Source organism: Falco punctatus (assembly GCF_963210335.1).
Source record: "Falco punctatus genome assembly, chromosome: 8".
In the NCBI taxonomy this organism is placed as follows: domain Eukaryota; kingdom Metazoa; phylum Chordata; class Aves; order Falconiformes; family Falconidae; genus Falco; species Falco punctatus.
The window spans coordinates 1,822,700-1,850,406 of record NC_137588.1 but is presented as its reverse complement, the minus strand read 5'-3'; the positions used below and the strand labels follow the sequence as shown (position 1 = coordinate 1,850,406).

At 43.2% G+C, this 27,707-nt stretch overlaps 1 protein-coding gene across 4 annotated transcripts in view; it reads right to left on the bottom strand.

Annotated features, from left to right (window-relative positions):
* Window positions 1-27,707, bottom strand: part of ANKRD44 (ankyrin repeat domain 44) — a 143,657-nt gene that overhangs the window by 63,163 nt on the left and 52,787 nt on the right. For all 4 annotated transcript variants that reach the window (XM_080399356.1, XM_080399354.1, XM_080399355.1 and 1 more), the window contains 2 exons: window positions 15,949-16,032; window positions 6,537-6,615 (listed from right to left, as the gene is read on the bottom strand). In XM_080399356.1, the coding sequence (XP_080255482.1) occupies window positions 6,537-6,615; window positions 15,949-15,984 (115 nt within the window). In that variant the 5' untranslated portion in view covers window positions 15,985-16,032. The remainder of the gene's footprint in view (window positions 1-6,536; window positions 6,616-15,948; window positions 16,033-27,707) is intronic.

Below are 27,707 nucleotides of genomic sequence, written 5' to 3'. Positions count from 1 at the left end.
TAAACCTATGTATAGGCATTTTTTTAGATCAGCTGATACAGTAGGGGGGAAAAAAGCAACCCTTTGCTCACAGCACTGCTGCTGTCTGCAGACATAATGAAGGGAATCAGCCTGAACAAGCCATCTCTTGTTCCCAGCTTCATCAGGGAGACCACTAGAAGATGTAACTGCTTCTCTGCTTTGCAAATCTTGCTGGGATCAAGAAAACAGGACCAGGAAATGCTCAGGTTGAGGAGGAAACTGGGCACCGACTACCTTAGCTTCTGTGGGTGTTGTTCAGCAAACATCAGAAGAGGGATGAAGGAGACAATCTGTTCACTGCTAATGTGTACTCTGATAAAGACAGCTGCACAAGAGGATGGGTTTGGAGTGGCTCGCCAGAAAAAAGGGTAATGGAAGAATATTTAACAACTACAGCAGTTCTGGCTGACTGCAGACAAAAAAAAAAAAAAAAAAAAAATCCTGTATTTGTGTGATAAACCAGTGGAAAGGACTAGAGCAACTAGTTTTAAAAAGGGCTTAACCTGAAAATGTGCCTCTCAGGTCTGTAGGTAGCAGTACTAGTCTGAGAAGATCAGCATATGCAGGAAAAAATTTAGAGGAGCACAAGCATCATGCACATCGCCTGGATGAGCCTCTGAACTTCTTGAACAAAGAGATTCTTAAGCTTCATTTTGCATCATAACTTAAATATACAAAAGCCTGTGATTAATAGATCACACTCTCTGAATCAGAAATACTTTCCAAGAGCCTTTTCTCAGGATCATCACGGTGCTTGCCTCTGAATCACAGTGGTTACTGGGAATTGTGCTAGATAATCAGAGAAGAAACAAGTTATTTCATATTTCCACAAGGTGGATATTATTTTTTGGCTGCAAGAAAAAGAAATGCACTTTTTTAACTATTGCAACAATTAGAGGCAATCCTCCCAACTCACCTCAGAACCTGGTACCTGGTGTACAACCTGCCCTCTGGAAAAAAACCCTTTAGAAAAGAAAATAGTTTCAAAGAGTTTTCTAATGAATCTGTCTAAGCAAGGAAGCTGTTAGCCTCTTTTGTCTTCACCGAGAAGGCCATAAATTATGGTTGACAGGCATTAGTACCCTGCTCTTTGCCCACCTGCCCGAGGCTCTGGAGACACTCTGGAAGGCAACAACCCCCTGAACTGTCCCGAGGCACCTTCCCTTACACTGATCTGGCCTAGCAGGGGTCTTGGGGACACAAACTGCCCAGACGAATTCCTAATTATTGCCACCAGATACCTCTTTTGGGGTTTCAAAATTTATTTTGTATTTGCCTTGGGGTTTTGCCTGATGTTCTTACCTAAGGTTTCTTTTGGTTTATTTCTACCCATTCACTAACTCCTACAAGCAGATGGTTGCAAATCAGAAAGGCTTATGTGTGGAGTAGCAAAGCGTGACAAACATACCATTCCTCGGTATTCAACAACTCCAGTAGCACTGGTGAATATGAAGATGGTTAGAAAACCTAGGGAAGTGTTTCTGTCAGTAGCTATTCATGCCTCTCACTGATCCACTTACCCTTTGAGAAACTGAAATAGTTGCCAAGAAAACAGCTAAAGAAAATAATAAAAGCAACACAATACCAGTATAAATAAAGTAACACACAGCATGCTGTCAGCCTTTTCTTCCTCAGCCGCTTTGCACATCCCTTTACCTATTTGTGCTTTGGGGCTCTTTACGTGACAAAGTGGAATTGCTCTTACATATCTAATTCAGTGCATCAGCTGAATACGTTTGTGATTTCTGATTTTAAAGAGCTGCACAATTCATCTGTTGCCTGTTACAGGAGCTGCTGTTGTCCATTTACTGAGGTGCACATTTTCTGAAGAGACATGTCAAAATGTTTCCCTCTGAGCTGCCCATTTCTTTCACCAAAATTCAGCTTTTAAGTTCCCAGTAGTTTCTTGCAAGCAATAGTTAATGACAACGAAAAAAACTTAACCAGCACTGATGCACTTCCTCAGGGACATAAAATATCTGCCATTTCAAAGGAGATCAAGCAGAGGCACCCAGCGAGCAATGCCCACATTTTCAAAGGTGTTCTCTATGCTTCACAGACCGGAATGTCCACCCTGTGACAGCCTGGGGCATAGCACTTTGAAAGCACTGGCTAACACAGAAATCCAACTCCAAAGACTAAGTGCCCTACAACATGCTAAGGCACTTAAAACGAACTGTGTCCAAAAATCAGAAGCTTAAATTTTCAAGTCCATCTACAATGTTTTCCCAAAGTCACCCAGAAATTCAGTGCCCCTCTCTTCACTCTGGACCAAGTACCTTAACCATGTTTCGATGCACTTCCTACAATACTCCGTGAATTAATCTGTGTATTTACAAGGACAGAGAGGCCTGGTAACACACTCAACATGGTGTATGTGGTGTCCTTCGTATCCTTGGAAAGATGAGCTGCTTTAAACCATTCCCCTTAACATCCTTTCAGGTAGCCACAGCACCCACTCACCCCAAAAAACATCCACTTAAACCCCTCCTCTCTCCAGAGAAAAGCCGTTTCTCAGCCCCATCCCCTGCACTCTGCCCTCGGGAGGGCTTGTACCCATGGGCCTGAAGGCTTGGCTGTTGGATTTGCTCTGTGAGGCTGAATTAGACAACATAATATATAACATTACAGATAAAATCAACTGAGAGGAAACTTTCTGTAATCCACTTTTCTTTAATATGTCTGTTTTGTAATCTTTGCCATCTTTCACTCCCAAATTTTTCTGCCAAAAGAGGAAATAAATCTGTTCTTTTGAGATCTGAAATAAACAACCCGATGCTGACTTTCAGGAATGAAGTTAACATGTCTTTATCCAACCAAAGTACAATTTTCCATCCAGCCACATCTGCCAAATCCACAGGTCCCCAATAAATCCAGATTCTGCAGTCTAAACCTCTGAAATTAGGGATGGTCAATGGAGGAAGGAAATTCTAGTCTTTAACCTATTAATGATATTATTAACGTGCACCTTTCCGACTTCTGTTACGTGACACAGCAACAGACACACAAAAATGTAAGGAATAACACCACCCCCCCCCAACCTGACAAATAATACAAAGCAAAGACCAGCACAAATAAAATGTAACAGAGCGGCACCACCCGGCAGATGGAACTGGGGCCCACAACGTGGCAGCCACCCAGCATCGTGCTGGAGGTGAGCACGGAAACCCGAGAGCCGCACGCCAGGAACAGGAGGTCGGGCAGGATCTCCCTGAACGCAAGTCCGAGTCACTTGCCCAGGAGGGAGACGGCCTGGGGATCCCCCAGGTGGGGTCACTCAGGAAGGAGAGAGGGGACAGCCCTGGGACACCCTCCAGACTTTCACCCGAGGGGAATGCCCAAAAGCCCCAAGGAGAGGAGTCTGGAAGCGCGGGGACAGGCAGGGAGCAGGCTGCCTCTCCAGCCCACCTAGCCCTTAGCCCGCCCTACAGGGAAGCGCTGGTTACACAGCACCTTCCCCTGCTGCCTACACAACCGCGACGGGCCAGAACGCGCTGCCCACGGGACAGTCTCCCCTCCAAACCTGCGCGGCAGAGCTCACCAGGAACCCTCCCAAACCACAGTGGGGTCTGTCCTCCTCCTCAGGTGCTGCGCAGTTTATGAAGGACAGACGTCAATACTGCATGCACGCCCCCAGCACATAAAACTTCTCGCCGGGAAGCTCGGAGCCATCTGAAATAGCGAGGCGTGGTGATAACTGCCCAGATCGCAAGCTCCGTGGTGGAGAACAAGGCGTAAGGGACTGAGCTCACACGTTATGCCCTCGAGCACCAGCTCAGAGCCCAGGATGGGAAGAGGCACCGGCACAAATGAGAAAGGAGCTTGTATTTGCCCAGACAGTTCATCTTGCACATCCATCATGCGTCATCACACAGAGCTTCGTTTACGTGAGATGGCTGGTTACCCTGGTCCTTCTTGACAGAAAGGAGGAGAAAGAGAAGGGCTCAAAGCTCCCTGCTTTCACGCAGCCTGGAAAAACAAAACCACATAGCCCATTTCCCCAGTCTGAACCGTATGATTACAGATCAGACCTTTGAGCTGGTGTAAATCTACCTAGCTCTGACATTTAATGGGCCGGGGTGATTCATACCAGTTGAGGGATCTGGCACTCTCTCTCCTATATCCATTCCAAACAGACTGCATTTCAGTGGCTACCTAGAAAGCCATTTCTGGTCTGTCTCCAACCACCTGGGCAGAAGTTTTATTCATTAGACACTACATTTATTTGTGCTGCCATCAGTTCGTGGGCCACAAATCTCAGAATGTGCATATTTCATTTAATTTCTCTCCTGAGCCCTGTACAAAATGCAATGGGTTGCTACTCTCCCTAGCTTCTGCTCATGCTGGGAATATTATTTTTTGATGCCAACAGCAAACATTTCGTGCTTTCTCTCTGTGAGAACACCCTTTCATTTTAAATCAGACAACAAAGTTTTTCTGCTTACGTAACTAAATGTTACAATCAGATTAATCTTTTATGATACGCTTTCACTAAGACAGTTTACTGAATGAAGCGGTGAAGCAGAGGGAAGGTGCTGCAGTTGCCTTTGGAGCCTAGTTCACAGAGAGATCATAGTAACAAAGAAGTGTTTATAATAACCCGTAAATCTGCTCCTCAAAACCTCACAAACCTCCAAACCTGCTCTTGGATACAAGTACTCATGCTCACCATAAGCGATGATACTTCAGAGATTAAAGGACAACAAATAGGTAGAGTATGCAACACCAGATTAATTGTGCCTCATGCTGAGCTGGCTGGGAAAGCTCCACACAGTTCCTGCAGACTGAGCCCCAGCACAGTCCCACTGACACGAAGTCCAATTTTTAAAAGTCCATATTCGAAGTTTTTCACGCTCATTTGGATATATAGAAAAGGATGAGGATGTATCACCGGCATTTCATGCTGTGACCAGACAAACGCTACAGCCCGTGGATGACACTTTGGCAGTGAGGTGCTGGAACTAAGTGTCCCAGGAGAACACTAGAACGTCTCCTTCCCTCATTAGCAACGCAACCGAAAACAAGAACGTTCACCAGGACATTTTTAGATGTCACTGGGATTCAGGGGAGGAATGGGCAGAACGGCTTCACCTTTCTGTTTATGGGATATTGCCTGTGCTGTTACTTGTAAAACTTCTAAAAACCGACATTGCTCCTGCAATCTTCTCACGGCACAGTGGAACAACAGTATGTGACAAATGACATGCACTGCAAGAATACGTGCACAGATTAAGTATATTAACTCTCACCTCCCAGTGAAGAAAATTATGTTTACATTTAGCATAATGAAAACTCATCCAAGCATAACCTGTCAGCAGAGGAATGTTCATGTAAATCGTTCTGCTGGCATCAGGGTTAGAGCAGAAAGATCTGATGTACATGTATGTCCAACTAGTCACCCTCATTAAACAATTAAACAACTGAAAAATCCCCCAAAAATACAGAGAGGAAACACATTAGCTACAGCAAACTGAATTCTCACTTTCTGCCTTCTCCAGGTGTGGTTAGGCTGGTAATCTGAAGAAATATGTTTGTGCGGTCTGCGTGTGCCTGTCAGCAGCCTGATCGAATCGTGAAACTGGCTGGTGCTCTAAGCAGGGGGCTGGATCAGGTAACTCTAGAAACGCCTCCCAGCCGAAATTATTCTAGGATTCAAGGCTGAAAATCAGAAGGTGCCTTGCAGTCATAGGACTGATAGTTCTGAAATAACTTTCTAAAAAAACCATGCAACTCATTTAAAGAACTCTAATAATCTGTGAAACCAATCATATAGCAAGGCTGCTTGCACGGGGCTACATGTTTGTACCATAATGTTCCTTTCAATCCCACATTCTTAAATCCCCATAAGCTTTACCCTTACAGTTCTCTAGTTTAGAAAAGCACCGCCTTTGAAATCTGGAAGCACATCCAGCAGCTTGCCATGAATCATGTGTACTTCTTGAGAGATGTCTGCTTTATGCTTTGTTCTGACATATTTCAATTGTGGTTTCTGTCACTACAACAGTCTGCAAACATTTTTTGATTTTTTTTTTGTTTACATACATCCTACTGCACAGTTTCTATTCTCCAAATCAACTTCCTGACTCTTAGAATCATGTTTCTAATGTAAACACCACTTACAATTCATCCAAACTAATTCATAACTTTTTTGCTATTATTCCATAATAATTTTTGCTTAACAGGAATTCCTGCCTTGTACTCCAGGATGTGAGCCCACATTTCAAATACGCATTTCAGCAAGTTTCTGAATCCACAAATATTGTCAGTTTGAACGCTTCAGAAGTTTTTAAAAACTAGTTCATTTATTAATTCCAGTCAGTCACAGTGCATGTTTTATAATTGTATCACCAAATTTAAATACATTTCCTAAGTTTGCAACAACTGCAACCAGCTCCATGAAACTCAGAAATCATAGCACCGCCCAAAGCTCACTCATATATGCTTTGCTGGGTATTCCTTGTAGCTTTAAAATTACCTAATTTAGCAGTTAATAACAGGGAGGGACACTGCCTTACCAGACAAAATGAGAAGCTCGATGATGTCTGCATCCCCCAGGAATGACGCAACATGAAGAGGAGTTCGTTTCTCAGCATCCTACAAAACCACAGAATGTCCGGTTATAAAACATGGTCAGTAACTGCAAGCATCACTGTTACTAAAAGAGCAACAAATTTCTATATAGTGTTTGTTTTCCTAGGTGTATTTCTGCTTATAATTAGAAATGCAATCTCAACCAGTGAAACAACAGAATTCAAGGTCTAAACAACACACTTCCTCCCAGCAAACCTCAACTTTTCTATCACTTGGTTCTACCAGACTTTGCAGAGACATGGTCCGTACCCTGATACCCTGTTTTCAGGTAGATCAAATCAAATCAAATCTAAAATTAGGAAAGACATCACCCTTGGGCCTCTTTTGGAAACTTTTTCCACTCTAAGCACTGCAGCAACATCATTCAAATGCTTCTGGGCATCAGACTTAGTAATGCAGTTTGGATCAACAACATAACACTCACAAGGGTCTCTGGGGAATGGTTTGGGACCACACACAAGGTCTAGATGCAATCCTCTTAGCCTACAAAGGTTCTTGTAGAGCATTTAGCCTGGTTGTCCACAGCAGCCCAAAATGGGCTTGTACACCCTGAATGACCTTTAAACACAAATAAAAGCAATACTACCAGTCGGTTTTGTGTCCTTAAACTTCGAAGAATGGCTAAAAATCATATACACAGCTTCTGAAATCCATCTACTTTTATTTGATTTCTGTAATTTTCAGCCCTAGGGAGTCACATTGTCAAGATATTTATTTTTTCTGACTTCAAGGGGTGTAAATATAGTGTTTACAAAACCTCCTTTCCTTTACTACTTTATTCAGATGATTCCAGAGTATAGGCTTTTAAAAGAAATTGCTAAACACTGCAATACGGACAACAAAAATCACAAGAACTGCTAATAGTGCTAATCATGCTATTTGACCCCTGTTGCCAGTCCTAAACATATTTCAGTTTCTTAACCAATAATACAAAAGAAATTCTAAAAGACTTACCAATGAAACTTACCAAATTACAACCTACCAACATTAAATGCCATAAGCTGGTAACAGGTTCAACAGTTCCCGCAAATACCAGCACAGAAACCCTACTGGTATTTACACTCTCTTCCCGAAACACATCCCTGAGCCTGTCAAGTAAAATACCACTTTTAATATGCCTGGGAGGTCATTAGCTGCAAGCTATTTTGGACTATCTTCAAAGTATCCTTTAAATGTGGACAAACCAGTGCAGCGGAACCGTTTGTCATGTCAACGCTGAAAACTTGTTTTCCAGCACTGGGAGGCACAGCACCACTGATCACCAGAATAAGTTACATTTAACTTTTATATTTGTGTGTTTTTTCAAACATACATGATGTCTGTAGTCCTCAGACGCTGCTGCAGTGGGTTTTGATCTTCCATACTGGGCACGCACACAAAACGCTCAAGAGGCAGATCCTGTTGACACCCTCGTTGTCACAGGTCAGAGGGAAAGATATCTTAGAGAACTTCACCTCCTCACGTGGTAGGCAAATGACAACAGTATTAAGCGGTGTCCATCCAGCAGTGTCCGCTCAGGAACCATAACCACAAGCCAGACTCTCTCCTGTGCTCAGTTCCTAAGACATAATCCACCATGGAGTAGCTTTCACAGGCCACATGAGACCTTCTGGGAGTATTGCTTCACATTACCTATCCTAAGGCTATCCACGGCAAAAGATATGCTAAGAGTGATCGAACATCTGTACAAAAGTAGAATCAGATTTAATAATTTTTTAGCTTGCTCATTGTGATGCGTGAATCTCTCTTTAGCACAACACAGTATTTGTGATAGCTATGGTACCTGTCAGTGATAGATTTTGTGGCAGCTTCTTGCAACACAGCCAAGTTTGGCAACAGACCAGAGCAGTTGGAAGGTGCACGCGACAAGACCAAGCAATGTTCTCTATCAGGGAACCAAGGCTATTCAGCGCTTTCCCAATTATAAGCAGCATTTTATACTAAACTGTAAATCTAGTGGAAATTTGATAATTGAGGGAGGAAAGGACGTGAAACAGAAAAAGTAGAATTTTTATCCTTCTGTAACAGGAATAACTCTGTAAGTATTCTCAGCTTTCACTTTTTAAAATCAATGCAACATCCTATCAAATTAAGTGAGAATCAAGTCTCCAGAAAAAGATGGGTTTAGTGCCAAAACAGAATATAAGCTTTATTTCTCCAAGAGGAAAAAAACCCTAAAATTTCTCCTATTTTATGATTAGTTCACCCTCAGACGAACCAGCAGATGACAACACAGGACGTGCGGCACAGAAAGTCAAACACACCGAGACACCCTACAGGCAACGTTCTCAGCAGTCTGGGGAGAAGCCCCCGCACTCGCCTGCAGCCGAGGGTGTACATGAGCAACGCAGCCGCCGGACACCCTCGGGTTCCTGGCTGCGCCCTGCACACGGCTGATGGGACCAGAGGGACCAGGGCATCTGCCCCTCCAGCCGCACGCCCTGCGCCCCCCCGGCGCTGTGCCCCCTCCAGCGAGGCTGAAGCAGCTCCCTGGCTGTGCCCCTGGCCCGGGCACCGACACCCGCCCAGCTACGGCTGACCCTGCGGCATGATGGCAGTACAAGGAGTGTAAATATATATAAGTATAAATAAGTCAGTCAGTAACGATATAAAGACTGAAAGCTACCAGCGGGGAGAGAGGAGTAATGAGTATTTGTCATTGCCACAAAGGTCTGGCAGCACCCCAAACCTGAACATGCGGTATCAAGGCAAGGAAAGGGGGGGGGGAGCAGGGCAGGGAACGATACCAGGATTACAAACAGCATCAAGACAAATAATCAGACCTGCTTCAAGTGCAGCTCTCAGAGGAACAAAATGTCAGTAAGAGACAGTAGATAAGCTAAACAACGCCACTAGAAAATCATGCTGAGATGAGATAAACACCCCCTCCCCCAGAGCTGTATTTGTGACATACTAGCTCACAGAAGAGATGCTGCTGCACGTTAACGTTACCTTACACACTGTCTTCAAAAAAGTACCGATGAAGGAAATGAAGAATTTAACAAACAGGCAACCGAGTATACTCAAGAACAATATAGAACAATACAGAACAAACAGCAAGGACACTCCACACATGCTTAAACTGTTCAAGTGATCACAGTGACACTGGTAAGGCCCGTCACAAGTCTAAAGTTAGGGTAGTCCTTAAGTGCCTCACCAGGTCAGCGCCTTAGAGCACATGTAGGTGTACATGAAGTAGAATGCGAAGTACATGAAGCAGAACAGTGGCTGGGATGAATCATATCAACATATGTAAAATATTCAGGCATATTGAGAACAAGGTCAACAGCTTCTCAACACAGCCAACATCTGAAAGGAGATGAGGGAGTTGAACTTTTACATCAACTGCAGCTGTTCAGATCAGATGTTTGGGACAGTTATTTTAAAACTATAATTTTAATATAATTATAAATTATAATTATATATTATATAGATAATTATAATATAGATATTAAAATGTAAATGCAACTGCTACAGAAAATAAAAGTCTGTATCCTCTTTCTGTCACCAGACTGCCTGAGCAGCCAACAGGAATAGTTCAGCACAGAAGGAGTTAATGCACCACAGAAACAGAGTTCCCGGTTTCATTGGTAAGGAGTGTTTGGATTCCCAACCACCTTCAAGCTGCCAGGGATCTGCCTAGTGGCAAAATAAACTACAGTATATTAAAGGCACATGGGAATGGCTGCAACTTCCATTGATACAAGCCTAACCGAAACAGTAACAGAAACAAACCTCCTGCCCGTCCACTCCACTTACTGTCGTTACATCTGAGGACACCGTATTTGAATAGCACGAAGTAGCTGGCACCATCAAAAACCCCAAATATTCAGATACAACTTGACTTTAGGAAAATTAAATATTGGGAACCAGTTAGGAACTACAGAAGAGGCTAAAAGCAAATGCACAGCAGCTTCTTGGGCTATTTACAACTGTTCAGAGCCAAAAGCTGATGCTGCACAAAGAAGATCTCTGCTGCTTCAGGATTTCCTCCTCCTCACAGATTCTTTTATTAAACCCTCTAATACACAAAAATCGAAATACCTAACTGTGAGCAACAGCAGGGAAGCCAAAGTCAAGCTGTGTAACTTATGCCTGGTGCTCTTTTGCACAGAAATTCCCATCTGAAAACACAGATCCTGGTGCCAGCACCTCTCATCTCCGCAGTCTTCAGTTCAGCCTCAGAAACAAAAACTTTTCTGGACTGTTTTTAATTGCCAAGTGCCCATGACATGGAAAAGACAAATACTTGGATCTTCTGGAGACACAAAAAATTATCTTCTCCCCCACCCCCGCATCTAACACTTTCCTTCCATGAGGCTGACAGTAGCTTTTATGCTAGAAAAAAGTAACTTTTAAAATTAATTACTAATCCTAAATCGAGACTGTAGAAACTGTTATCCTAATTAATGGAAATATTTTAATGTTTACAGCAGGAAGTTTCCAATGTAAGGCTTAAAAGATAGTATTAAATAACTCCTCCGTTTTTATAAATGCAATATTGATTTTTTGGGGAGGAGGGGTGATGCCATAACAGGGGTCCTCAAACCTTCATCCAGGGGGCCGGCGCGGATGCAGCGGCAGGCAGTCATCTGCGGCTGCTTGGTTTCTCCCCACAACCCCGGGCGGGGGGGCACGGGGGGGTTCTCTAAATACCAGGGGTGGATTGAGGACCCTGGGGGGCCGTATCCAGGCCGCGGGCCGTAGTTTGAGGACCCCTGGCACAGGCGCATACATCACTCGTGCGCAGATGGGAAAAGCAGATTTAGAAAATTCAAGTATTTCAGGCTGATGTTGCTGCCTTTGAAGAAAATAAAGCAGCTACAGCCAAACCCTGCCATGAGTTTTTAATGGCCTATACATCCTTAACTGTCTCAAACATTTTGAGCACACCAATGAAATGAATTACCAGCACAGATATATATAATTTAGCATGCACCAGTATACTAGCATGCTGTACAAAGCAACTCGGAATATTTCAGGCTCTCAAGTAAACTCAAGCAGAATCTTCTTCACAGTTCACACATTTTCTTCATAATATATACAAAATCGTATTTATTTTCTAAAAGAAAAAATATTTTAGTCTAAATAAGTGTCATATTGGTTACCTTGCAGACATCAATGCAATTTGATATTGTTTTCTTACATAACTGGGAATTGTTCATAATTTCAGTCTGCAGAAAAAAAAAATATTCTCCATCACTTCCCACTTAAATTAACGGCATACCAAATAGCACTACTAGAGGCTAGATACACACTGAAAACACAGCTGCTACCCAGCACCAAACTGTCATGCTGTGTTCAAGGCAGAAGCCCCCCAAAGTTCCTTTACTAAATCCTCTGGAAGACTTTCCAGCACAGCAGAACTACATCTAGAAGAGAAGCATTTACTTCCAGGAGAGCTTTATTCTCCTGCAAGACCCCACAGCGCCAAGAAGACGCTCATCATTCCTCGGGTGAGAGGAGAGACAAGGGTCTGGTTCCCAACATTACTGAAATACCACATCACAGCCTCTCTTAGTCCCAAGTCCAACATGTCACTCCAAACCGAACGACAAGCTGTTCTTCACATCGGCTGTCCCAGGCATGCAAAGCCTTCCAGACTCACAATCCTAAATGTGTGCACACTTGTACCCCCTCAAAATGCATGCTCAGCAATACTACAGAAATGGGTATAACATGTGTGTGTGTGTGTGTGTGAAGACCTGGATGAAGCCTGAAGACTTCAGACAAACAGTCCTGCAAATCTGTGCCTTATCAAGCAGGCTAATGAGAAAACACCCACATAATAAACAGTATGCACCCATGTCTCTCCATGAGGACCTTCTTCTTGCTCTCCTTATCCTGGAATAAAGCACGTTCTACATGCATGGTCCGCACGCAAGGCCTTGCGCCTGCCTTTCCTCCACAGAGCTGCTCTGCAGCTGGGAACAGGCAGGCGACAGCTCCGCGGGGCTGCAGCCCACCTCCCACCTGCCCCGCCGGCAGCACTGCAGCCCACCCCGCTCTGCCAGCTTCGCAGCTCTGCTCTTTGTTAAAGCAAGCCAAATTCAGCTAAACCATCACCTTCTCCTAACCTGTCTCGTTTGGGCAAAAGTGGGTGGGGGAGCGTTTGCACAAGCTCTGCATGCCCATGAGCGGTGAGAAGAAGGAGCTGTTCCAGCTGGCAGAGCATCAAGGCAAGAGGCTACAAGGGCCGAGCCCGGAAGGCTGAACCAGCAGTCCTGCCCCAACAGCAGGCACAGAAGCAACTAAGTTTTAGGAAAGCAGATGCTGCCTTCAACAGTCTCTCTGGTGGGGTGAGGGGGTGATATTAATTACTTTCCCAAAATTATGAATGCAATAGAATAGAATGCAATTCTGGGGACATCAAAGTTTTGCATATATTTTACTTTTTAGGGCTCTATCCAAGAGAAAACGCAGGATTAGGGGATAAAGAGTGAAAACAGAGGCGGGAAAAAATGTCTGGTTTGGCTTGCAAACGTCACATTAGTTATGCAGAAGAATACTGGAAGGGTTTTTTGCCTTTTTTATTTGGCTTTGAATATTTTTAAGGGAAACTAAACTGAAAGACTGAGCTGAGCATGGAAATTTTACAGGAAGGATTTTTGTTTGGTAGAAAATCATGACATTGCACATAAGAACTGGACTCCACAGACACAGGGTGCTGCACAGCTGCATGTATTACAGATCCCAGCTAACCAAGGGTTATCACTGGGTCCAGAATAATCCTTAGATTCTGGGGGTCATCCCTCACACTCTTCCCAAAGCAAAAATAACACACAAAAAATTCCCCACCTACACATATATAGTGCAACCACCCTGGCATTTCTAGATGCACTGAACAGCAAACATTAGAGGATGTCTACCTGAAGCTAGTCTGGTCGTCTGGATGGTCCAACCCAATATCCCAAATGCCCCAGGAAAACAGGCTGCTGCACATCGCCCACAGGCATACCACATTTCCCACAGAAACAGCGTGTATTCAGTACTCAGTGGCAGGGAATTGCTCATGGCCAGCCAAGTATAACACTGTCCATGCTCCCAGAGTGCAAAAGTAGCATCCTGGTCCCCCAAAGCAAAGAGGTCAAAGCGACAATTACAGTGGCAGAATGAACTAAAAGCACATTGCTAAGCCAGACAGTTACAGCTTTCACTTTTGCAACAAAGCATTTCACTTTGTTGCAAAACAGAATGCACAATTACAGCAGCATCCAGAACCCAGCCATTTCCATCAACACACACTTCCCAGCTTGGAGAGACACTAATTATTTTACCAGACAAAAAAGAAAGTATCTTTCTAAACTGCTGATTTGCTCTAAACTCTTTCCTCTGAGATTAAATTTTCTCTTAGGAAGCATGCGTATACATCCCTAATTTTGCAGTTTCTCCAAATGCTTTTTTTTCCTCTGCCTTCCAAATACCTCTCTTGCTGAAGATTTTGAAAAACAGTATTTAAAACTTCAGAAATCCCCAAAGCTTGCTGCAAAAACACAGTTTTATTTTATCTCCCTGTCCTACCTATATTTGAACTATTTCAATATTAACACAGCTAACCAAAACGATCAACAAAGGACAAATTGCTGCCAAACAGTGTCAGAGTTTCCTCTCACGTGAGCAACCAAGCACTAGAGAAACACTAACATGGAAGTAATTAAAAACACCCTTAAAATAGAAACATAAGCACATGGTGCAAACTGCCAGCTCACAGCACAAGGGGAGAAAACGCTATCTTTTGATCTTTCTTTAGTGACATTTTAAGGATTTGACACTTGTCTGAGATCACTATCCAGAACACAATCTTCAGAATTCGTGTTGACTGTTATTTTTCTAATTATGCCAAAGAACGGCTTTGGTTTTTGCTCATGACAAAACAGCTGTTCAGCCAAAGCATTCTTGGATGGACTTTTAGCATCTTAAAACAGGTTTCTGGGCAAGACCGTTCAAATTCAATGACTTTTTCTGTTAAGTACCATGGTACTCACCTACAAAATAGATATTCTTCATTTAATATCACACCTGACAGTTGAGAGCATCTCCCTAGCAACCATCGCTACCACACTTGCAGCCAGGGGATACAAAAACATCTGAGCAGCCTGCAATAACCTTGTACAGGAAATGCGATTTTGAAAACCAGCATGAAATACAGCAGAAATTTTAGGACCATCATGTTCATCTATGTTGCTTTTTTTTGTTTGGTTTCGTCTCTTTTGGGTTTTTAATTTGGCTTTTGAAGACCTTTAATAAGGAGGTAACTCAAGGGAGATGATGCTTTAAGGAACTACCTTTAGGAATTTATTTCAAGCAAACAACCACGTACTGATAATCACAGCAAAAGCCTAATGTCAAGGTCTTTGACCCGATTCCCCATTTAAAACAGCAGCAAGTCTTTCCTTCCATTTGAAAGCAAACAGAGTGGAGCCCCAGTTAACCAGATCTGCAGGATCACTTCTTCCGTTCCTTTCTGCAGCTCTGAACCAGAGGGCTGGACCCCACTGCCTGCAAAAGCTGCAGCGCCAAGACTACGCCAGACAAACTGCTGGAGTTAGCTAAGAATAAACTGATGGCTTTATGTCAGAGAAAGACACGAAGGAAGGTTGATTTAAAAGTCCAGGAAACACCTGGAAATCATCATTCTGCCTCTGCTTTATATTCTCACTACTTTCAGAGGCCACAATTTGCAGTCAGGACTGGCAAGGTTCATTTCTAAACAGTACAAATTGAAGTTAAAATCAAAGAGGGGAAAAAAAACCCCAACTTCTGCAAAAAGACCAAGTTCAAATGGAGATATTTTTTTCTCACTGCCAAAACACTTAACTACTACTTGTTTACAGCTGCTTACCATTGTTCTGGCTAGAATAAGCCAATCTGCAGAACAGTAATTCCTCTGTGGGCAAATTGTGGCCAAGATACTGCCTTCCTTACTCCCGCTGCTGAGACCTATAGTGAAGCTTTATTTCAAGTAGAGTCAAATGCTGAGTAACAGCTCCTGATCTGCAAAGACTCTTCATAAAAGGAAACTCTACAGAGAGTAAAAATATGTGGCTTTCAGCTGTTTTCATTCATTTTCTCAGTAAGAGAGGAAATAACGTCCCTGACTGACCTGCAGATTTGGAATAATTACCATACACTTAGAAAATTTAAAGTCACCTGCTGGCGATAATTATATTTCAGACAACTAATTAGGATTCCGCCAAAGTCCCAAATCTCTAACTTCCAAATAATTTCCATTCTGTTATATGTTAATTACTACAGATGTGATTAATACTGCCATTGCAACAGTTCATAAGCATGGTGCTGAAGTATCACAGGCACATAGCGTGCCAAGTCACATACCAAGGCGTTGACATCCTCAGTTTTGTAGATCAACATCCGTATCTCTTCTGGATCACCACTGAAAATTGCTTGGACCAGCGGTGGCTGAAAAAATAGAACAGAAGAAGCAGCATTACAGGTTTGTTTGTCTTCTGTTTAAAAGGAGAGCATATTATTCCCACTAACATTTATAAAGCTGCCCACAGACATTGCATGACTCCCGTAACAAATCACCAAGAGTATCTCATCATTAAGAACGATCAGTTTGAGGATAAACGGGAATCGTGAGTATGTTTGTACGTATAATGAGGGTGCGTGCACAAACAGCGACCCCCATTAGAGTGGCAACTTTTGTCAACAACACGCAATTAGCCCAGATGTTCTCCTTGGCATGTAAGGGGAAAACTAATTACATCAGATACTGCTGTATGCTTGCTGTTGGCACAGATTAATGGTCATGCAATACATATTTAGAAACAGAACATTATGCAGATAATGAATTTCTGGGCAATTACTAAACATCTTGTATCTTTTTACTGAATAAATATGCAACAAGCACAGTTAATTTTAACCACCCAAGAAGCAAAATAATTACCTTATTGTTTCAAGTCTGTTATTATGCTATTATGAATTGGAATGCATAAATAAATAAGCAGGCATACGGGGGAAACAATATGCCATGCTCATTCCTCTGGCAGCGCTGGCGTCACTGCCCGGCAGCGGGAGGGAGCGCTGCATATGCTCAGCTGCTCCGTTACATGTCCAGAGCTGAATATTCCAGTCCTTCCACCTAGGTTTGCCCTGGACCCCTAGCAGCAAGTTTCCCAGTTACTAATCAAGCTGGCAGAAGACACTCTGCTGAACTAAAATAACACAAACCTTGCTGCCGGAGGCTCAGAGAAAGAAGGGGACAAACCACCAAGACACCTACCCCCCTGAAGCTCATAGCTGTAACAGGCAGTGGCCCCGCGTCCCCCGCCACCCCTCCTGAAGGCAGGGGGTGCCCCCCCGAGCTCACAGCCCCCCTCCAAGGTGCCTTGTGGTCCTACCCGCAAAAAAGAGCTGTGGTGTCATGCAATCACCGGAATCTAAAAGAACCCTGCAAAATGGAAGCGTGCGTGGCTACTTAAGCACATAAACCTGCAACAATTCTTAAGACTGCAGGATTTAACTGTCTTGTAAACGGGTTATCTCAAAATTCACACATAAGCTGAAATAACAGAGAAAATATCATTTTTCCCAATCTTTTCACTGCAAAATTCCTCATACTCAAATGTGGAAAATACATTTGTAAGTTGATGGTGTCTATTTTAAGATATATTAATTCCTTATGTCCTTGAGAAAAATTCACACAGGAATTTTATCCTTGCCAGTCCTCCAATGGAAAAAGGACTAAAGCAGCTTCTTTTACCACACCTGTCTGCAGTCTTATGTATGTTTGCGTGTTTGTATGTACTGCATGTTTGAAAAAGAACAAAAAAAATTTGCATTTCACCGGACCTCTTTAGCATGCTTCCTTCCCAGCCCATGTGCGAACAGCCACAGACTATTCCCCACCAGACCTCAGTCTGTTCCCTTCTGCCTCATCTGCCAAACTCAAACAAATCAGAATTTAGCTAAGAATGAGATAGTCCAATTTCTGCATTTTTCTCTACCAAAAGAAATCATTTCAAGCAATTCTTTAATCTTATGCCCACCAGCACACTAATAAAAATTAGTATTTCCTAGAGGTAGCACAAACCAAACATTAACAGCTATGAAGAACCAGCAAATATTTATGAAATTAGAATGCTCACACCAAAATATTTCTGTGTCATGTATGTTTCTCGTAACATTTAAATAACAAAAGAAACAGGAAAGCAAAGAACTCCTCCATTTCAAACTGAATGGCAACACAACCCAGTGGCCAAGCAACAAATACCCCCAGGGGCTCGGATTAGTCTCTGAACCCACTTGCAGGGACACCCAGCAAAAAGTATCAGCCGGGCTTTGATGACATGTGAGCCAAGACTGCAGACAGAGGCACCACCACCAAGAGGAAAACTCAACAAACTTCAAATCTATTGGATATTTTTAAAAAAGTTTAAATACTGATACAGGTGTTGGTTTTCTTTTAATAGGGAGAGAGTACCGTGCATCGTTACATTAAAAAAAGGGGAAAGTCTACAGTAAGACAGTTTGACCCTTCTGCCCTCTCCCAGAAATCTGAATCAGACCCCCGGTTTTACAGGAAATACTTGACCTTTGTAATTAGCATCAGCTACTTAACACACAAGGCAGATTGAGAATAACACTGTGTTCTTTAGACCTGTAACGTGTATAAGATTCTCATCTCAGTTTTCGTCCATCAGACCAGTCATATCTACATGCAGTTCCTCATATCAAACTCAGCGTTTGCTGTGCCTCTAAAACAGGTTGTAAGTCTCACACTGCTGATGCCTACCACTTTGCTGGCAGGAGACAGCTGCCACATACCCATTTGAAAAGGCCTTAGTCCTGCAGCCCTTTTTCCCAGGAAATTTATTTTTTATAAATTAATTACAGTAGAATCTACCACTGCTAATCATGACAGCAAGAGACAGAGATAACAGAGAATGATCAGAGCCTGGGAACTGGAAAGCACAGATCAAACCAGTACAGGCCAGTAACCATCTCGAGTCACTGCTCTGCAGCCTTCTCCAACTGGCCATTTTTGTGATTCACTATTTCATGATTTTACTTTGTCTTCCAAGGTATCAGTTCTGAAGTGAGAAACACATTACTGTTAAGGAATTTTTATTACATATTAAGACATGCTTCTGCGTCAGATGCAGAGTCTTGTATAATGACCTGTTTAGGAAAAATATGTCAGAAGTATGTTGCAGTGCTGCTGCTGCAATTTGAGGTCAAAGCTGAGAATGTACATCTGCATCCACCAGCACGATGGGGAAAGTATTGCTCCATTCAGCAGCTGACAGTGATGAAATGGAGCTTGTGCCATTAGGTACGTGTTGATGATGGATGTCCAATGACCTAACAGATTACTTTCTTGTTCTTCAGTGATAACCATGTTCATGCATGAATGACTTCGACTTCAAATAATTTTTTTTTTACTTTTTTTTTTCCCCACATTCCTGAAAGACAGATAATGACACTTCCTAATTATCATAAAAGGATACAGTATACTTCTGGAAATAATTTCTAAAACCTGTGACATCATCATTAACAGGTCATTTCATTAATAGAAATATTTTGCTTTAAAATTCTTCAAATTCAGAAGTTGTTAAACACTCAGAATGAACAAAAGAACAAAACAAAAAGAAAGCACAGAGCAGGTTATGTATAACTATTATTAGAATTAAGCGAGGGTGCAGGCTTTGGAATGATGAACAACTGTTTCATCAACTCAGCTCTCCAGAGTTTCCAAATTCTTAAAAGAGTATTTCAGTTGGGAGTGTTCACATTTTTTTCCTGAAACATACACCAGCAGCTAACAAAAACCTTTCCATGTTGCTTCTTCTACAGTTATTATTATAAGTATGAAACTCATCAACAAGTTTAATAATATCAAAACACTCTTTCCTTCGTGCTGTAACGAGCATTACAGTAAAAATAAAATTTTATTCGCAGACACCTTCCGATGTTGGAGCACATCCCTACCTTTACTGCATACAGGGCAATCACAAGCTGGACCTCATTCCACCAGGTAAATGAGCTTGGTGGACTGAAGGTACAATGACTATTTCAGCAACAGAGAGCTTAAACCCAGGTGGAAGAATGCCCACACCAGCAGAGAAAAAATGGCATTGAGAAATTCTCCTCCATAGATCTGACAGAGGAAAGGCAAGACTGTTATCGAGCGGCACTGGCAGGTCTTCGAACCCCTGATGATGATGATGATGAGATGCAGCATTTAAGTAAACTGTCTCAAGCATCATCTTAATTACTATGTCTGAAGCGGGTGCTGAAGCTCCTAGCAAACCAGTAAGTATTTTTGTTGAGTAACTGTGACATATTTAAAATACTTTGTCTTGATTTTAGGTAACCTGACTCACTAACAAGGACTTAGTTAAGCCATTTGACAGCAGCCAGAGGCAGACAGGGAAAGGATCATCAATTCCCATGCTGATTTGATATACTATGCTATCATTTGGTCTTGTGAGTGAAAAGAAGTTATATATCGATCCTTCAGTTGTTCTAATGGCATTACATCAACTTGCTGGACTAAACACTTGGATATGTCCATGTACTCATTTCTCTTTAACTGAAAGACACACAATGATTTCAAAGTGGTATTGATTTTGTCAGTGTTTTGCCAAACACCTCTTTTTTTCTGCAGGTACTCCCATTAATCAGGATTACAAGGCTGTCTGCAACGCCACATCACGTACATCTATTTCCTTGCACTGGTCACAGCACAGCCTACTCCTGTTACTAATCTTAATTTAGGACGTTCTCCCTCCGAGTGTACACATGAGTATCTGAAATGCTGTTTTAACTCAGAAGTCTGCATGAGTGAACAGTCATTAACTGGATTTCTCTTAATTCTTAAGAGTGCATTTCCCTGGTGTTTAGTATTTATACAGTTCCATGTACAGAAATTATTCAACACTAAGCATTTTTAACAGGCCTTTCAGTCTGTTTCACTTGCAACAGGTGTAAACCTTTTACTGTGTTTTAGGAATTAATTGCTGGGTAAATAAAAAAAAGAATTCTACTATCAAGTTGTTATTATTTCAAAGATTGTGTTTCTGTTGGAATTTCTATATACTGGTTTATGACAGCAAAGTACTTTCACAGAGCTGGTATTTGGAGAAGAATGTCCTTGGATGGTTGCTAAGGGGTGTTTCAGAGCAATTCCAGATTTCTACTGAGCAATTCCTAAGGAATACTTGTCCAAGCTACTGAAAGGCCAGTGGAGAAAATCAAATCTGTAAATAGGGCGTACTGGTCCTCTGGAAGCACTACAGCAAACTGACAGCATAGTTAAGTGAGCAAATGTACCTACCTAGTACTGACCAGACCAATAAATACCCTGTACACTGAGGTATTTCAAATACAGCAGGAAAAAAAGCTTTTCATTTAATTTAATTCTATCTCCTTATGTCATTCCATTTTTTTGCAGACTAGCCCAATTATTTGTAAGGGTTGCACATAATCCACTGCAGAAAGGACAGCATGTATGTCTACACGTTGCTACTTAATTTGTTCCACTGCGTTGCCACACTCAAGGACCACCAAACTTGCATGACACACAGAGGTATTCAACAACACACAGATCAGTGCTCCCGAAAGGAAGAAAAACTCTGGGCAGATGGCACTTACGAACTTTGAGAGATCTTTGTGTTGTCTTTAAGCTACTGTTTAAATAACACAAAATAACTGTGCTCTGACATTTTCCCCGCACCGATGACTTTATAACTTGCTGCTACAGTGTGCTCTAAGTTGCTTAGAGGGATGTACTGGGCATTTAAGTTTCACTGCAAGAAGCGTTAATTTTTTCTGCAATGGCTCCCCACTGCTCCTCACATCATTTGTAACAGCCACTTTCTATTTAGCTTCTCCAAAACCTCAGGCTCATGCATCCTTCAGTTCATAAAAAGGACTTTAGTACTGATGGTGCAGGGCACACAGGGAACATACTCCAGAAGCAGTGGAGAATCGATCACTGCTTGCTTCATTTGCTGTTACGCTCTTCTGAGAGTAGGAAAAAATGTATATATAAAGTGTAACTAGAGCGTATGTTTAACTTCAAGAGCATCTTTGTACCTAAACTTTTTAAAGAAAGAGGAGCTGGAGGGGGAACGTCTGCCTTTGCCTGGACAACCCAGCCTCTCCTGAGCCTGCCCACAGCCTTGGTGCCCCAGGGACTGCCCCTCTGATCTGTCCATGCAAATGGTGAATGGCACCTTCATCAACACGCCAAGAAAAGCTCAGCAACCAATTGTGAAAATACCCCAGCACACACCTACCCAGGGCTACCAGTATGGTCTAACCCTACGGGAGGGGTACTGACCGGCACCGACATCATCGGGCAAGGATGTCTACAAAGGCATTCAGTGTGCTACAGACAATGCTGGGTTTGTATTCAGTGCTTTGTCTCCTCCCCCAGAGATTAGTTAAACACTCAGTAACGTGTAAGTGGTTCTGGATTTTAAGTAATTGTTCACATATGTCTGAACAATTCATGTTATGCTAACATGGTTGTAGGTAGCTCCCACTTAGGCATGCACTCAGCATTTCCTATCGTGGCTTCACAAATGAATATTTCCAGAAATACTTGGTGCAGAAATAGTTGGATTATAGTGATTCTAACACGATCATCAGCTACGGCCACTGCCGGTGACATTAATAAAACCTGAGTTTAACCACTGGTATACGTCGCTAGCTGGACGGTGATGAACCACAAGCTGCCCCAACAGCTACTGACACAGAGCAGCTCCAGCCCCACTCTGCTGGAGAGCCGGGGGCTTGTGCCGACCGCGAAGCCCCCGCGCAGCGTGGCCCGGGGGCACCCGCGCCCTGGGAGCACTCCCACCCCTCCAGCCAAATTCATCCCAGCGCCTGGTATTCGCCACTGATCGTCTTTAGAGGCTGGACATTCAGCCTCGCAAAACACCCTTCCGCAACCTGAGGGTGGAAAAATCAAATCCCCAGCTTCAGGCGAACAAGCGTATTTTCCAAAACTACAGGTTCTGCTTCATCGCAGCTACTGTACATCATGAGGAGAAGGGGAAAAAAGTCTAATCGCTGACAACAGATTGAAGCAGTAGCAATGAAGGTACCTGAAACAAGATCGTCCAGCGACAAGCTGAGAAACACTTTCCCTCCCAGCTCTCGCTTTGAACATTGCCAGTGCTTGTGTTTGGGAAAGGCCAACCTGAACCGCTCTGCCCTGGGAAGGGAATAGGGCCGTCACAACACAACCTGCACCACCTGCTCTGACATGATCTCCCCTCCGTATCAGTTAGGCCTTTGCCATGGCAAACCGGGCTTGGGGCTGGAACCCAGGCTGGGCTCCCATGGGCTCCCAGCTCTCTGCTCCCGGTCAGCAGGACCCCCGCCGCTTGCATTTACACCCCACCCGCAGAACTCCGTATCTCCAGCCAGGTAAAGACGACGACAGATCTGATTCCACAATTAAACATCATCACAATCATTTAGTAAGTGATGTGCAAACCAGAATATACTTCAGTTTACTTTTCCATAAGCACACCGCTTGCGAAGTAATGGGAATAAACCTGCTTCACACCCCTGCCCCCCTGCCAGCCCCTGCACCCTCCCGTTCTGGTCCCCTCTGTGCCCAGCGCTCTCCCCTCCCTCCACTCATCTTCTCCAAGAGATTTAAACTTTTGCTTCTCTCCTTGCTGCCCCCTTTCCACGCTGCTGGAGCAGGGGACCTGCAGTTCTTAGGTGATGTACACTTGAATTCTTAGGTGCACCTGCAGTTCTTAGGTGATGTACCTTTAATTGCAAATACATGCTATCCAATACACACTTGCACTTCAAGATAGTGCGTAAGAAAGAAAACCGTAAGCAAAAGGAAAACTATCTGGCGGGAAAGTATTACAGCACGTTAAGACAGCTGAAACTTTAACGCAACATTTATTTAGTCAAGCATTCATGATACTTAAAAAGGAAAATAGTCAGGGCTGACTCTGCTTGTGCAATGCCAGTTCAAGCCCAGCATTTCTGTTCGCACCATTTCTGATAGGCCATTCTGGACAGTACAAAACAAGACTCTCGGCAGATCTATTTCTGGCTGTTAGCTTGGCTCCAGATTTTGGCTGCCTCCCATTTTTCATTATGAAGCCTATCAACTGCCCTAAGAATTGCTTATGTTTCCAGGTGAAGCGAAGGTTACATCCTGCCGTTCCTGGAATCCTGAAATTCCTCTATACACCAAATGCGCTACAAACGGCGGATGCTTTGTTAAACTTATCAGTTAAAGGCACCAAAATAACTCATGGCATGTTAAATTTACATCACTTCTAAAAAGGAAAAGAGCTAAGTACGTTTAATTCAGCTTGCCCAGTGTCCTTTCCTTCATTCTCACTACTGGAGGCTGTCCACCAGTTTCAAATTAAGTGGTGGGTTTGGGGTTTGGCATCTGGGGTTGGGGCGGGGGGGTTAAGTGCCTGCAGATCATATCAGAAGAGTAGTTAATAAACACTGTCTTGAAGTTACATTAATCAAGTGGAGACAAAGACTCAGCAGGCTGCAGACTAGTTAAAATATGAAAGCATTTTTTGAAGGAGACAAAAATAAACATAGTAGTATAACATTTCTTATATTCACCACCATTTGTTACCCATTTTAACAGAGGAAAGTCTGTCACATAATAAGATTTGCTGGAATACCTACAAAGATGGAGGATAATCCATCAAATGGTATCCTGAATTTTTCTTGTCCTCTTGAATTTGTTTGTTCAACATTTCTTGGGATTTTCTCTTGACACAGAGTATGTGTTGTGTAATACCTCACAACAGATATATCAATTACACCATTAAGTAACGGTCACGGGATTGTAAGGGCACTACCAAAAAAAGTACCAATTCTTTTTATACATTCCCAGCAGCGAGTGCTGCAGCAATAATCCATTTGAGTACTTCTTGTCACATCGCTATTTTGACTCCCAGAGCCTTTGCTCCCCTTCTCTCCTCCCGCTCCCTTTTTTTTATCCCCTCCCCCACACTCCCATCTATCATCTAGGCAGGAGCAAGGAAGCAGGCCTGGCACCAAGGCAATGTTTCTGAACAAGACAACGGGTGGAGAGTAAAATCTCTGGGGGCGTAAATTCCAGCTGGTGTAAATCAGTTCAAGTGAACTCCCAAGCAAGAGGCGCCGTGCTGCGTTACACCCCTGCTTTCAGAAGAGCCCTGCGCTTTCTCCCGGCCAGAAGCATGGCCGAGAGGTGGCCAGGCACCATGAGGTTACAAACCTCAAGAGAAACACAACGGCTGGCAGCAGGGCAGAGCAACAGCAACCCTGATGACACGTCTGCTCTTTGCTAGAGATTTAAGAATAAAGCGGTTAGGGGAGAAGCTCACTTGAAAAACATCAACCCTACCAAAAGCTTCGTTTCCTGCTCACCTGTCTTGAAACACCTTTCAAGGACACCAACCATTTTGGTTTTTTTTAACAATTGCATAGGTGTTGAATTCCACAAGGGGGTAAGGAAAAAAAAAAAAAAAGATTATTAAAAGAAACGCTGTGCACAGAGGGGAATGCTCTGGGGAACAACCAGAGTCATGCTGGCTGCAGCTGCCCACCTAAAGTGACATGTCTCCCCCACTCAGTGGCCCCACATCCTCTGGGGACCGCTGACATCCTGCCTTCACCCGACTACCAGCAGCAATGGCAACCAAGAGGAGAAAAAAAAAGAAAAAAAAGGAGAGAAACGGAAATGCTGCGAGTTTATCTTCCCTCAGTTTATCGCTTATGAAACCATGACCTACCCCTCTCTTCCTCGCTGAGGTAAGCACGAGCAAGGACACCTACAGACACCGCAGCTGGCTTCAGCAACCGTTTCGGATTCCTCCTTCAGGCAGCAGCACAGCCAGACCTTCTTCCACCTGGCACCCTGGACACCCCACAGCACAGAGGAACAGTCCAGCGGATCTCCGTCGGTACTGTAATTAAGTGCTCTAGCCGATACACGCAGCATGCACTGATCCTCGTCATACACTCTAATGAAAATCCTGTCATTTTTAGAAAATTAATCCTGATTTAGAGAACTATTAAAGTGGCATCTGATCCTGTAAGATCTTACTCTGTAAGATTAGGACTTCCGCCGGTTAACAGGCTCTGGTTTACATTAATGTACACACAAAGGCGGCCACTATGAAACAGAGAGCGCCCTAATAAATTTGCAGATACCCCTGAACTACAAGAGACTACAAGGACGTTGGAGGGCAGAACCGGCATTTACAACCACCTCGACAAATTATACAAACAACTGGGCTGGAGGAAGATGAGGACACTTTTCAGTACAGAGGAGAACAGCATGCCTGTTAGCAAGAAATCCAGAGTTGTTACATGGCAGTTTTGTATAAGAAAGAATTCGACACTGCAGCTTACTAACTGAGTGTAACCAAACATCGTTACGAAAGAGGAACAGACCTTAAAATAGGAATACAGCTTACAAAACACACAGCAGTCCTGCCACACTGCTCAGTACTGCTTAGGCTGTGACTGGAGTGAGACATCAGTTAGACCAAACCAGAGCTCTAAAGCGTGATTTACAGGGAAAATCTAAACAGATCAGAGCTATTCAGCCTACACAGAAGAAAATACACAGGAAACATGAGAACAATTTGCAATACATAAAAGGTTGTTACTAGAAGAAATCATCTGCTTTCCACATCGAAGACATACAGAGCTTGAACGGCTGCTCGCAAGGAGGATGCAATGCTGCTCCATTAAAGGCAATACAAACCAGGACATCGTGACCAATTTGGCTGAGTTACATACAGCAAATAGCAGAAGACCATAATTTCAAAACCAGATCTAGTCCAGTGATCACTGAAAGTCAAACGGATTCTTTTCTGCAGGCTTCAGTAGGCAAGGGATTGAACACACGAAAGCAAAAGAGCCCAACAAAATTCACACTGCACTTAGATAAATACAAAGCTTAATGCAAAAAGGATAAGCTACAGCAGACTGCACTTCCAATGAAAAGCAGAGAACATGCATTTTCTAGCATTTCAGCTGGGGATTACACCATAAAAGGGGCAATTACTTCTATAGTGTGGCACATGGTGCTAGAGAAATTTCTACAGCGATCAATAAAAAGGCATGTATTTCCATAAGTTCAGCGGGGGTGTTGTGCCTTTGGGCAGAAACGCACTAACACGTGCTGTGACCCCAGCACAACTTTCAGACCCTGCTTCAGTTACTCGTCAGAAGGTAATTACAGCTCTGGGTCTCTTCACATGACTTCACACACTGAGTTTCTATTAAGGACAGACACATCTGGCAGTCACAATCTCGCATGTTCCTGAATCTCACCTTCCTCCTAGCAGTGACCTGCAACACATCCAAGGTCCTGCTGTCATGGGTGTCTAAACCAAGCCCCAGACAACAGCAAACCCCTCGGGTCATGAAAGTGATGTAAGGGAGGGACAAGATATTTTGAGGACTTGAGCAAAATCTGAAACATCTGATTTGCTGAGTCTTTCCATTATACTACAGGTAGATCTTGCTCAGGTTCAAGTAACTTCCCCTTTATGTTGGGCATCACACACTAAGCCTCACCACTGCCTATCTCCTAAGCACTGCAGTGCAGCTCATCTTCTGGTGAACAAGTGCCATCTCAACAGCCATCCTCCTGCCAGCCCCAGAAAAAGTCAGAAAATCTCCCAGCTTACTTTATCGTACACGGCCAGTCTCAAATATACTTTAAAAGACATCAATCGGTAACGTTTATGTTTCCCGATGTCTCTCAGAGGGTCATAGAGCTCTCGATGCTCTTGAAGAGCACCATGGTCAGTTATTACTGTTTCCATAAAATAGTAAAATCCTTTGCAGATTTTAGTCACTGTCATTCACCTTCTGCAAAGCTAGTATAAATTTCACATTGAAAACGTTTAACTACTGAGGCTGATGACAGTGTTATTTTCATTAATGGCAGAGTAACTATGTGTGAACATGCAGATCAGTCCATAACAGCATTTCATCTCTTTCTTTGCATTAGGCGTGCTGCAGTTGGCATGAAGCTCCGCTCGACAACTAAAGCAGATGTTTTACCTCTATTTTGAATCTGGAACAGATTAGCAAAGTTAGTTTGATTCAACATATCC